The sequence below is a fragment of the Brassica napus genome, chromosome C6 (assembly GCF_020379485.1).
Source record: "Brassica napus cultivar Da-Ae chromosome C6, Da-Ae, whole genome shotgun sequence".
Taxonomy (NCBI): domain Eukaryota; kingdom Viridiplantae; phylum Streptophyta; class Magnoliopsida; order Brassicales; family Brassicaceae; genus Brassica; species Brassica napus.
The window spans coordinates 12,192,319-12,205,090 of NC_063449.1; the positions used below are offsets into that span (position 1 = coordinate 12,192,319).

Sequence of the window (12,772 nt, forward strand, 5' to 3'; positions counted from 1 at the left end):
TCGTCCCGCCATCGTTTTTCCTCGAGCAGATGCGTAATTACGCCGGGTTCGATGCCATCAAAGTGAAGCACAAGTTTGTGTTCTCCACCCCTATTAAACCACAGTTTATGCACCGCCCTGGGTGGTATACTCACGTTGATTTCGTCTACAGTCCGTTTCTTATTAAAAAAACCCACTGGGTTGGTCTCATTGTTGATCTGAAGATGTCGGCTATGTATGTCGTCGACTCTAACTCCGCATGCCCCTCGACTGTAGATGTTACCTCCTATCTCACCCCGATCTCGACCATGCTGCCTCACCTTATTTCTAGGTACTGTCTTGTCCCCAATCCTGGTGAGATGAACTTCCGCCCCTTTCCTATTTCTCGAATAGAAGTCCCGGTTCTCCTTGAACATCCAGGTAAAAAATATTTACTTCCGCTCAGCTTTATGCACCAATTTTTTCATATATAAAAGTTTACTCGTTTGCAAATATGGATAGGTTTCTCGGGTGTTGCTGCCCTTATACTGCTAGAAATGGTAGCAGCTGATCAGCCTTTGAACACGCTTTCCTTGACTGAAGAAGAAGTACGTGTAGCAGCGGAGAACTATGCGATTGCAGCTTTGTCTATGGGTTAGGTTGGAGGTTGATTGTGTTGTATACCCAATGTTTTATTATAACACTACATCCTGTTTCTTTCTTTCTCTTAACTCCCAATTTGGATTATTTTGTTAGGATGCATTTTCACTTTGATCCAATGTTTACTTCAAACAATGTATGTCATTTTAACTAAATGCATGTTAGTAAAGTGCTTCCCTTTTAACTAAATGCATGTTAATACACTGCTATCCTTATGTTACACTATACTACCTAGACTATATGGTATAGTATTTGAGGAAATAGAACTGTTTAGGAGAGGATGTGGGTTAACTTTTTCCATGGTTAGGGTTTAGATTTCCTAAATGGTAAACGATGTGGGTTCACATATCCATATTAGAGTTTAGTTATCCATATTAGGGTATAGTTCTTAATATGGTAATATGTTTCGCTGCTTCCACTGTCGTTACAATATACCATATATACTAAATAGTATAGTATTTAATGAGGGAAATTTGTTTTCTTGTATGATGTGGGTTAACTATTTCCATAGTTATTATGTGGTATATGTGGGTTCACATATCCATATTAGGGTTTAGTTATCCATATGAGGGTTGAGTTTTCCATATTAGGGTTTATTTATCCATATTAGGGTTTAGTAGTCCATATTAGGGTTTAGTTATCCATATTAGGGTTTAATGAGGGACACTTGTTTTCTTATAGGATGTGGGTTAACTATTTCCATAGTTATTATGTGGTTTATGTGGGTTCACATATCCATATTAAGTTTTAGTTATCCATATTAGGGTCTAGTTGTCCATAGTATGTGAAACTATACTATCTCCAGTAAAAAGTATAGTATTGAATGAAGGACACTTGTTTTCTTCTAGGATGTGGGTTAATTGTTACCATAATTATTATGTCGTGTATGTGGGTTCACATATCCATATTAGGGTTTACTTATCCATAAATTAGGGTTTACTTATCCATATTAGGGTCTAATGAGGGACACTTGTTTTTCTTTTAGGATGTGGGTTAACTATTTCCATAGTTATTATGTGGTTTATATGGGTTCACATATCCATATTAGGGTTTAGTTATCCATATTAGGGTCTAGTTGTCCATAGTATGTGAAACTATACTATCTCCGGTAAATAGTATAGTATTGAATGAAGGACACTTGTTTTCTTCTACGATGTGGGTTAACTATTTCCATAGTTATTATGTCGTGTATGTGGGTTCACATATCCATATTAGGGTTTAGTTATCCATATGAGGGTTGAGTTTTCCATATTAGGGTTTATTTATCCATATTAGGGTTTAATGAGGGACACTTGTTTTCTTCTAGGATGTGGGTTAACTATTTCCATAGTTATTATGTGGTTTATGTGGGTTCATATCTCCATATTAGGGTTTACTTATCCATATTAGGGTTTAGTTGTCCATAGTATGTGAAACTATTCTATGTCTGTTAAATAGTATAGTATTGAGTGAAAGACACTTGTTTTCTTCTAGGATGTGGGTTAACTATTACCATAGTTATGTCGTGTATGTGGGTTCACATATCCATATTAGGGTATAGTTATCCATATTAGGGTTTAGTTTTTCATATTAGGGTTTATTTGTCCATATTAGGGTCTAATGAGGGACACTGGTTTTCTTCTAGGACGTGGGTTAACTATTTTCATAGTTATTATGTGGTCTATGTGGGTTCACATATCCATATTAGGGTTTAGTTATCCATATTAGGATCTAATTGTCCAACTTATGCGAAACTATACTATCTCCGGTAAATAGTACAATATTGAATGAATGACACTTGTTTTCTACTAGGATGTGGGTTAACTATTTCAATAGTTATTATGTCGTGTATGTGGTTCACATATCCATATTAGGGTTTGCTATCCATATTAGGTAGGGGTTATTGGTTCTATGATTTTAATGGATTTGAGAATTTTTCTAGGATTTAAGAAATCCGTTGATTCTTAAATTAGACATATAGATTTCGAAATCAAACATACGGAATTCAGAATCAAAATAAATGGATTATTAAAATCAATCAAATGGATTTGCAATAAATTCAGCTTTATAATAAAACAAAGTATATACAAAGTAAAACATATTCATAATCATACGTTTATAAAATCTCTCCACATATCTGTTGCTATTGTGGCTCTCACTTGATTGGCATGTTCTCTTTGCTGATCCTGAGTTACAAGAATTTCTTCATCATTGTTATTAATTTCTTCAACATCTTCTACATCCTCAGAGTCTTTTTCTTCAGGAAAAATATCTGTTCTACAAAACTTTCGAAGAAAATTATGTAACCCAACACACGCAAGTACGATCTCTGTTTGTGTCTTGTAAGGAAAAGGGGGTGCAGATTTAAAAATTAGAAACCGAGATTTGAATATACCAAAAATTCTCTCGATAACATTCCTCAAGGAAGCATGACGATGATTAAACAACTCTTTATCATTCTGAGGAGTAGAATCCTGACCAGAAAACTCTTGTAGATGGTATCGAACACCTCGATATGGAGCTAAGAAGTTCCGACGATTTGCAAAACCGCAGTCAACTAGATAAAATTTTCCTGATATTAAACAATAAAGTAGTTAATTATCTGGAAAAAATATGTATGATTTACAAAATATTTATATATATATATATATATATGTGTACCTTCTGGAACTGGTAGTCGATTAGTGTTCCTTGTTAAAGCATCATTTAATATCTTTGAATCATGAGCTGAACCTTCCCATCCACTAAGTACGTATATGAATTCAAGATCAAAATTACATGCAGCCAACACATTTTGGGATATATCACCTTTTCTGTTGCGGAAAGGAGCTGCATCTTTTTTTTGCACCATTGCAAATATATGTGTACCATCGATAGCTCCGACACAATCCTAACATAGAGTAAAATTATGATCTATAGAAAATAATAACTCAACCATGGTTAAAATATTAAAAAATGTACCTTGAAGTATGGATAAAATCTTGTACTTTCTTTAATCTTGTGAGGTGTTCCGGGTCCGGAGGTAGCCATAAAACTTGGTGAAATTTGGTTTAAAGCTTGCAAAACTTTGTGAAAATTCTCACTTATAGCAAACTTGGATCTCTTAAAAGTATCTCTTGTATAGCAATACCTCGAATTTTGACCAACTACAAGGAGAAAAGATGCAACCATTTCTTCAAGGCTGATATATCTTGTATCAGTTAAACTTGTCTTCTCTCTGAGAAGATTGCATAACTTCAAAAAAATATTTGGATACATCCGATATAACTCTCTAAAATGAAGAGGGTCTTCTTTTAACACATTATCTATATAATCTTGACCAGCTCTTGTGATTGGGCGTCGTGTGGGACGTTCAATTTGCAATTGAAGTTCCCGTTGTCGCTTCTTCAAACACATCATCTGACAAAGAATTAGGAGCACCAATAAAATAATATGGGCATCTAACTCATCATCTTCATGAGACAAATATGATTCTTTTTCTTCTGATTCTTGTTGGCCAAGAAATTCTGAATCCATGTTTGATAATAAATTGACAAAAGAACTTAGAACCTATCAAACAAGCACGAGACTTTTAGTAATTATTTGATGGTTTTCTCAATAAGCAACCTAGATCATTATTTATATAAATTTTACATTTTCAGTTAGTAAAGTTTTTTTCAGTTACATAATTCTCATTTATAAATTTATGTAAACTTTACATTCAATAAAAAGTAAAAAAAAATGTAAATATTGATGTGTTAAATATAAAAAGTTTACTTTTTAATTGTATGTAAATTTTACATAAATATAAAATGACAATTGTGCAATCGAAGAAACTGAATTTTTTACATATTTACATATACTTTACATTCAATTAAAAAGTTAAAACAATATGTTTGTGCTTATAGTGCATCGTGCTTAGTGCATCGTAATATTAGTTACATGTGCTTAGTGCATCTAATATGTTTGTATGAAAGACACATGTGCTTGTCATGTTTCAAACTAAAACAAAGGATAGCAACACTAATTTTTATTATAAAAAACCATGTAATCAAATGCAAAAACCAGTATATAAAATCCATTATCAGTAAATAATAAAATAAATAAAAACCACACATAATAATAGCTCAAATCAAAATCCTATCACGTTATGCTTAATCCATCCGTAACGTTCATCAACAGACATGCTAATGAATACGTCTTTCATTCCTAATTGATTGATCAACTTAACGGCATCAAAACGTACATGTTCTTCCAAATCAGAAACTTCTTTGACTGCTTCCCATAGATTATTTTTCTTTTTCTCTGCTTCTCTTTGCTCAGCTTCTTGTTTTTGTCTTGTCTCTCTTTCTTCTATCAAATTGAAGAGTTTCTGAGTGATGGTTGTCAAAGTATTCAGCTCGTCAGCTTCTTCTACACTTTCTTTTTGAGTAAACAGATCATCACCTTTGTTAAGAGGACTAGTTTTTTGTCTCTTTCTTAAAGGAAGCTTTTCCAAATCATCGTCTGAAGGACTGCAAAAAAAAGATGATTGCGATTCATAGTTTTGTTGGACATCAAAAGAAAACCCTTCACCACAATTTGCTTGCTCCTTTTCTGTTTCTGCAACTCTAACTGTTTGTGCATCAGTAGTTTCACCTAAACCAATAGCATTCGTACCCGTCGCTATATTCTTGTCAAATATAAGTTTGAGATCATCAAATTCTTCAAATGTTTCATCACGAAACTTTTTGAACTTTGGATGTGCCTAAAGAAATTTAAAAAAAATTAACATAATGAAAAATAATAATAATAATAATAATACAGCCTTATGTTTTTTTACCTTTAGATATTCAGCCCATACTTCTTTTGAAGCTGTAAACCTTTTTGTGGTTGAATCCCATCCAAATCCAGAACTAAAACGAAGAAGTTCAGCCGCGTTTAGATATTTTGTTTTCATGATCTTCATTCTGTTTGAGTAGTGTTGATAGGTTTTATTGCATCCATGCATTCGATTGAGAGTAGGTAGAATTCGTCTCTCCACCGTAAATTTGCTGAATGTACCATTACTGTCACGCAAACCCGAAGCAACAGCATCTAAAAGTAAATTGATCAAAGTTTTATTTTCTTCAGGACTCCATTAAATATATGAACCTTTTTCTCGTTCTTGCGATGGGTCTTGTGTTTCTTTATGTGATTCTCCCATTGATGCTTCTGGTTTTAGGTTTTATGTGTTTGTGTGTTTATAAAATTTTGTGTGTATAATGAAGATTATATAGAAATCATGACACATGTTATGGAAAATGGAAAATCAATATAGAAATAATAGAAAACAAAAAAATCAGGAAATATAACTTTTTGTTCAAAAGAAACAACATACTCCTAAAGAAACGATGACATATTCTACTGAAAAAATGGAAGTTGGTGTTATAATAGAATATTGCATGATGAAAGTGCCATGGCTTATTTGAAATTTTTGTTGTATACGTGAGATATTGGACATTTTTTGTTAGAGAAAAATTTATAAGACAAATCCATTCAAAATAACAAGCTATAACTCAATATTTGTTTTTTTGTATTTTACTCTCTAAAACACTTATAAATCTATTCAAATCCAAATTCAAATCAAATGCTTAATCAAATCCTTACTATTGAATAACACCTAATTTTGAAATCTATTTTAAAATCATAGAACCAATAACAATGAATTTGAATACAGATTTTAAAATCATAGAACCAATAACACTAGATTTTGCTTGGATTTTCAAATCCATTAAAATCATAGAACCAATAACACCCCCTAGGGTTGAGTTTTACATATTAGGGTTTATTTATCCATATTATGGTCTAATGAGGGACACTTGTTTTCTTCTAGGATTTGGGTTAACCATTGCCATAGTTATTATGTGGTTGATGTGGGTTCACATATCCATATTAGAGTTTTGTTATCCATATTAGGGTCTAGTTGTCTATAGTATGTGAAACTATACTATCTCCGGTAAATAGTATAGTATTGAATGTAGGACACTTGTTTTCTTATAGGAAGTGGGTTAACTATTTCCATAGTTATTATATCGTGTATGTCGGTTCACATATCCATATTAGGGTTTAGTTATCCATATGAGGGTTTAGTTTTCAATATTAAGGTTTATTTATCCATATTAGGGTTTAATGAGTGACACTTGTTTTCTTCTAGGATGTGGGTTAACTATTTCCATAGTTATTATGTGTTTTATGTGGGTTCACATCTCCATATTAGGGTTTAGTTGTCCATAGTATGTGAAACTATTCTATCTCCGTTAAATAGCATAGTATTGAGTGAATGACATTTGTTTTCTTCTAGGATGTGGGTTAACTATTTCCATAGTTATTATGTCGTGTATGTGGGTTCACATATCCATATTAGGATTTTGTTATCCATCTGAGGGTTGAGTTTTCCATATTAGGGTTTATTTATCCATATTAGGGTTTAATGAGGGACACTTGTTTTCTTCTAGGATGTGGGTTAACTATTTCCATAGTTATTATGTGGTTTATGTGGGTTCAAATCTCCATATTAGGGTTTACTTATCCATATTAGGGTTTAATTGTCCATAGTATGTGAAACTATTCTATGTCTGTTAAATAGTATAGTATTGAGTGAAAGACACTTGTTTTCTTCTAGGATGTGGGTTAACTGTTACCATAATTATTATATCGTGTATGTGGGTTCACATATCCATATTAGGGTATAGTTATCCATATTAGGGTTTAGTTTTCCATATTAGAGTTTATTTATCCATATTAGGGTCTAATGACGTTGGACCCTGGTTTTGTTCTAGGATGTGGGTTAACTATTTCCATTGTTATTATGTGGTGTATGTGGGTTCACATATCCATATTAGGGTTTAGTTATCCATATTAGGGTCTAATTGTCCAATTTATGCGAAACTATACTATCTCCGGTAAATAGTATAGTATTGAATGAATGACACTTGTTTTCTAATAGGATGTGGGTTAACTATTTCCATAGTTATTATGTCGTGTATGTGGTTCACATATTCATATTAGGGTTTGTTATCCATATTAGGGTTTAGTTTTCCATATTAGGGTTTATTTATCCATATTATGGTCTAATGTGGGACACTTGTTTTCTTCTAGGATGTGGGTTAACTATTTCCGTAGTTATTATGTGGTTTATGTTGGTTCACATATCCATATAAGGGTTTTGTTATCCATATTAGGGTCTAGTTGTCCATAGTATGTGAAACTATACTATCTCCGGTAAATAGTATAGTATTGAATGAATGACACTTGTTTTCTTATATGATGTGGGTTAACTATTTCCATAGTTATTATGTCGTGTATGTGGGTTCACATATCCATATTAGGGTTTAGTTATCCATATGAGGGTTTAGTTTTCAATATTAGAGTTTATTTATCCATATTAGGGTTTAATGAGGGACACTTGTTTTCTTCTAGGATGTGGGTTAACTATTTCCCTAGTTATTATGTGGTTTATGTGGGTTCACATCTCCATATTAGGGTTTACTTATCCATATTAGGGTTTAGTTGTCCATAGTATGTGAAACTATTCTATCTCCGTTAAATAGTATAGTATTGACTGAATGACACTTGTTTTTTTCTAGGATGTGGGTTAACTATTTCCATAGTTATTATGTCGTGTATGTGGGTTCACATATCCATATTAGGGTTTAGTTATCCATATTAGGGTTTAGTTTTCCATATTAGGGTTTATTTATCCATATTAGGGTTTAATGAAGGACATTGGTTTTCTTCTAGGATGTGATTTATGTGTGTTCACAAATCCATATTAGTGTTTATTTATCCATATTAGGGTTTAATGAGGGACACTTGTTTTTCTTCTACGATGTGGGTTAATTATTTCCATATTTATTATGTTGGGCATCTGGGTTCACATATCCATATTAGGGTTTAGTTATCCATATTAGGGTTTAGTTATCCATATGAACCCAGCATATTTCAACCCTTTACAACATCCATACTATATATGTTACATAGAATAGTATATCGCGCTATACTTGCGGGCTTCACCGGCTGGGATGTGTATTAATAATTTCTCTTTGGTTTATGATTTAACTAGAGTTGTAGGGTTTAGTTTCACTATATGGGGTTTCCTTTTAGCATTACCAGTGTTTTCACCCGGTTGTACAAAATTAACAAAGCATTTAAGTAATCCATTCTACTCAGCGTCGTCCTGATTAACCAACCCAACGGTACAATGTACGGGGAGTGGGTTCACATTTCAATATTAGTGTTTAGCTATCCATATTAGGGTTTAATTCTTTATCTATGACTAGGTTCGTGATTTTGTAATAGGTTGCGCCTTCCCAATAGCGTACTTCTAACATTTATAATTACCATACTATTTAATATGAATAGTATAGTAATACATTGTATACTCGCGGAGGCCAGTACGATTGTCTCTACAATGTTGTCATTTTGAAATATTTAGTGGAGAAAGGCATCATTATATTCACATCAAAAGGTCGGCGGGTGTTCCGTACAACTTGCACATACTTTGTGCTTCACATAGGGTTTATATAGCATACTATTTACATCCTAAATACATCGATATATGACAGCTTTGCATTTATTCGTGTATTTAGTTAAAATTTGCTTCGCTTACCCATTATACTTCATTTAGAGGGCCAGTCCGTAGACGGCAAAGGCTTTCGCTTATTCACCCAGTTCCCAAAAAGAAGCTTCGAACTGCCTTCATATGCCTTCTCCATAGTCACGTACTTTTTATATAGGGTTACGGCAGGACGCCTTGTTGTGACCTGAATGGCCACAACGTTTGCATTTCCTAGAGGATGAGGTGCCTCCTTTCTGCAACATTTGGACAATACTAATGTCATTGACAAAGAAACATCAAAAATTCATATCTAATATACCATACCATATCAACCCGTCTATATACCATTTACATGTAATCTACTATATGTCATTTAGCATCAAGTGTTCGCTAATGTATGTTGAATACTCTATTCATTAGCATCATTATCATCTATCCAAGTTTGTCTCCCCCTTACTCTCATGTACTGATATAAAGGAAAGATGTACCTTATACTATACCATAACAACCCGCCTATATACCATTTACATGTAGTATACTATATATGTCATATACCATCAAGTATTCGGTAATGTATGTTGAATACTCTATTCATTATCATCGTCATCACATATCCAAGTTTGTCTCCCCTTACTCTCATGTATCCATCAAAAGGAAAGATGTACCTTATACTCCCCATGGGAGAGAATGCGGACTTTCCTTGGACGGCCAGGTGGGCGCCGCACCGCCGGTGGGAGAAGGTCATTTGGAGTACCACTCCCTATTTCTATCCCTCCGACTGATGGGACTGGGTAAATTTTTCCTGCAAATCCTTGTCTCCAAGTTGTCACATAGTATGGTGGCGCCACCAAAGCATCAGAAGGGAAGTCAATCCTTGTTGCAGCAGCTAGAGCATGAGTACATGGTATGCCAATCGATTTGTATTTCATACAACTGCAGCTGCCAGGTCCCAATAAAACGGTGAAGCACTCTCCCGCATTGTCCTGCACTTGAAACTCCAACTCCCCAATATCACGTACTAACAAACCGGTTGATAGTTCATAGTTCTCCTCAACCAATTTCCGGGCATTTGGTGTGAGGGTGGTTCCTTGCTCTCGGTTTGCTTTTGCTCTACGCAATGCTAGCCAGCCCATAACGGTCATGCGTATGTATTCAAACATAGTGATAAGTGGATATTCTCTTGCTTCCTTAATGACACCTTTCCAAGTTTCAGCAATGTTTGAGTCCATCATGTTGTACCGCTGGCCTTTGAACCGCTGGCCTTTGAAATGAGCTCTAGTCCAGTGGTCAGAACCTGAAGAAGATATAGTATGGTATGAGTTATTATGTTTTAATAATTGTACTATATTCGAGAATTGGTAGACAAACCTATGTCAACCAAATATGCAGCACATGCAGGGTTTATTTTCTGGGTCTCAATAAACTTCTGATTAAACTCGGTAACCGTGAATGCCCGTGCAGCCGCAGACATAAGGTTTGCGAGCCTGCTTTTTTTAAATGTTGCCTTTATGTTTCGCCAAAGATGGACTACACATGCAACGTGATGAGCGTGATGATAAACCTGGTTGTCAGAAACATAAAACTCCAATTATTACCATACTGTATGAATAAAATGAGCCCGCAAGCGTTAGACTATTAACAGTCGAATTTAAATAGTACAGTACAGGAGGTACATTTCTAAGCCCACTATAAATACTGGCATGTCGATCTGATATGAAAACCAAGCCCGGTACATCGTAAACAAAAGTTTGTAATTTCGGGAAAAACCATTCCCAAGCATCGTCGTTTTCACTATCAACCACCGCAAAAGCTAGAGGAAATACTTGGAAATTTCAGTCTTGTGCAGACGCTGTAAGTAGGCAGCCACCTAACTTCCCTTTCAATGACGTCTCATCGACAACAACCACTTAACGCATGGACTGATAACCTGAGATTGATGCCCCATATGCAACAAAACAATACTTAAATCTTGTTCCCCCATCTTCGACATCCGTACTCTCCAAGAAGCAGGCCATTCCTTCATTTGACGACTGAAGGAGAGCTAAGTAGGCGGGGATAAGTGAGTAACTTCCTACCATTGTACCCATCGCATGGTCCATTGCAAGCTCTCTAGCTCTCCAAGCTTTCCAGTACGATACATTCACATGAAACTCATCCAACAGTATTTTCCTAATTGCTGCTGCAGTTGGGCCACGCTTAATTCCAACAAACCTTGATTGCATTATCTCGCCTATAACCTGAGTGGTTGCCAGGTTATGGTAGTTGTGGCGCTCATCGACGGTGCATGAGTGAATAAGATTTGCTTGACGAACTTGAATGTTCCCACTAGCATCCAGCAGAACCGCATACACGCGCCACGGGCATCCAATGCCCACGCATTGGGCAAGTAGCATTGCCGGACTCGAGCGGGGTGTCCTGAAATGGAACTTCCTATTCATGGCATGAATGGCTAGTTTGATTTTGCAGTCAGTTTTGGATTTGAAGACACGGCCAACGTAAATATCATCCCACTCGTACTGTATGTCAGCAAGGGCAGCATCCACACCTACAAATTTACATTTTGTCAATAACAAGTAATTAGTATATGATATAGTATGGTAAGTATTAATCTCTACAAATTCAAATAGTTACGTAGTGGCACATTGTTTCTTGTTATACATGTCCCCCGGCGATCGTTGAAAACTGGTGGGGCATCCTTTCCAAATAGAGCTGGAGTATATGGGTCGTTTAGTATCTCGTGGAGTGCTTCATCAAATTTTCCCCAGTGTTGACCAAATTCGTCAGCTACCTCAAGGGAAGCCTCTGTACTAGAACTAGAACTACCATCTCCCTCCTTTGGGTTGGGAATTCCTGGTATTCCGAACACTAGACGCCGAGCTACAGGTCTAGATGCATTTACTGACTCGAGAATACTTGTACGAAGCACAAGGACGACCATTGCTTCATCGGAGTCACTGTCTGAATCAGTTTCATCCTCTAAGGGGCGTTTGTTCTTTCCCTTCTGTCTTGCTTCTGTCTCCGCCATAGCAAGTCACCTATTCTCTGTAGGTTCCCTGATTTCTATTCCACGCATACCATGTAGTATAGTCTGTCGCCGATGTATACCATTTCTAGGCCTCTGTATGGAACACTCCTGCACCTCCTGTTCTTTCCCACCTACATGCTTCTGTGTTGGTGGAATAGTCAATGGAGTTTCCGAGAGTGAAAAATCATGCCACTCCTCCTCATCAATACAGTTGTCACCTCCATCCTCTCCCCCTATACGCACATTACGTTGGCGTGGTAGATGAGGTTCTTTCCCACTAGGTGAATGGCGAACGATGGAGACATAAAGATCAACTTCTTCAATGGCGCGCCTCATCCGGATGAAGACACCTACTTCGGTATCGTCTGTTATGTACTGAGGCGTATCCAACTCTCCATCACCCATTGCAATCCACTCCGGGTATTGATAGGAGAGTTTGATGGAGATATCTTTGGATGTTATGTCTAGACATTCTTTGACTGCAGTTAGTAGCTCGGTCATTGTCATCTCCACATTAAGTTGGATGAAATGCTCAGCTGCACACACTATGTCAGGTTCAAATATCCACCGATTATCTGCATCACGGACCCACG

General features: G+C 35.8%; 2 protein-coding genes across 2 annotated transcripts; both read right to left on the reverse strand.

The window, feature by feature from the left end:
- Positions 1–2,705: 2,705 nt before the first annotated feature.
- LOC111210336 lies at positions 2,706–4,646 on the reverse strand. Its single transcript, XM_048759646.1, has 2 exons — positions 3,292–4,646; positions 2,706–3,169 (listed from the first exon to the last, which is right to left on the reverse strand). The coding sequence occupies exons 1-2, from the start codon at positions 3,446–3,448 to the stop codon at positions 2,706–2,708; spliced, it is 621 nt and encodes a 206-aa protein (XP_048615603.1). The 5' UTR covers positions 3,449–4,646.
- Positions 4,647–4,708: 62 nt separating this feature from the next.
- On the reverse strand, positions 4,709–5,524 carry LOC111210335 (uncharacterized protein At2g29880-like). The gene is made up of 3 exons (XM_048759647.1): positions 5,399–5,524; positions 5,145–5,323; positions 4,709–5,090 (listed from the first exon to the last, which is right to left on the reverse strand). The coding sequence occupies exons 1-3, from the start codon at positions 5,522–5,524 to the stop codon at positions 4,709–4,711; spliced, it is 687 nt and encodes a 228-aa protein (XP_048615604.1).
- Positions 5,525–12,772: the final 7,248 nt, after the last annotated feature.

Excerpts from the sequence above, each read along its gene's own strand:
- LOC111210336 (XM_048759646.1), bottom strand. The coding sequence starts at position 3,448 with ATGGTGCAAAAAAAAGATGCAGCTCCTTTCCGCAACAGAAAAGGTGAT. Across the intron at positions 3,170-3,291 it reads GATATTAAATGATGCTTTAA|GAAAATTTTATCTAGTTGAC; the intron begins CAAGGAACACTA and ends GTTTAATATCAG.
- LOC111210335 (XM_048759647.1), bottom strand. The coding sequence starts at position 5,524 with ATGAAGATCATGAAAACAAAATATCTAAACGCGGCTGAACTTCTTCGT. Across the intron at positions 5,324-5,398 it reads TATGGGCTGAATATCTAAAG|GCACATCCAAAGTTCAAAAA; the intron begins GTAAAAAAACAT and ends AAATTTCTTTAG. Across the intron at positions 5,091-5,144 it reads CAAGCAAATTGTGGTGAAGG|TCCTTCAGACGATGATTTGG; the intron begins GTTTTCTTTTGA and ends TTTTTTTTGCAG.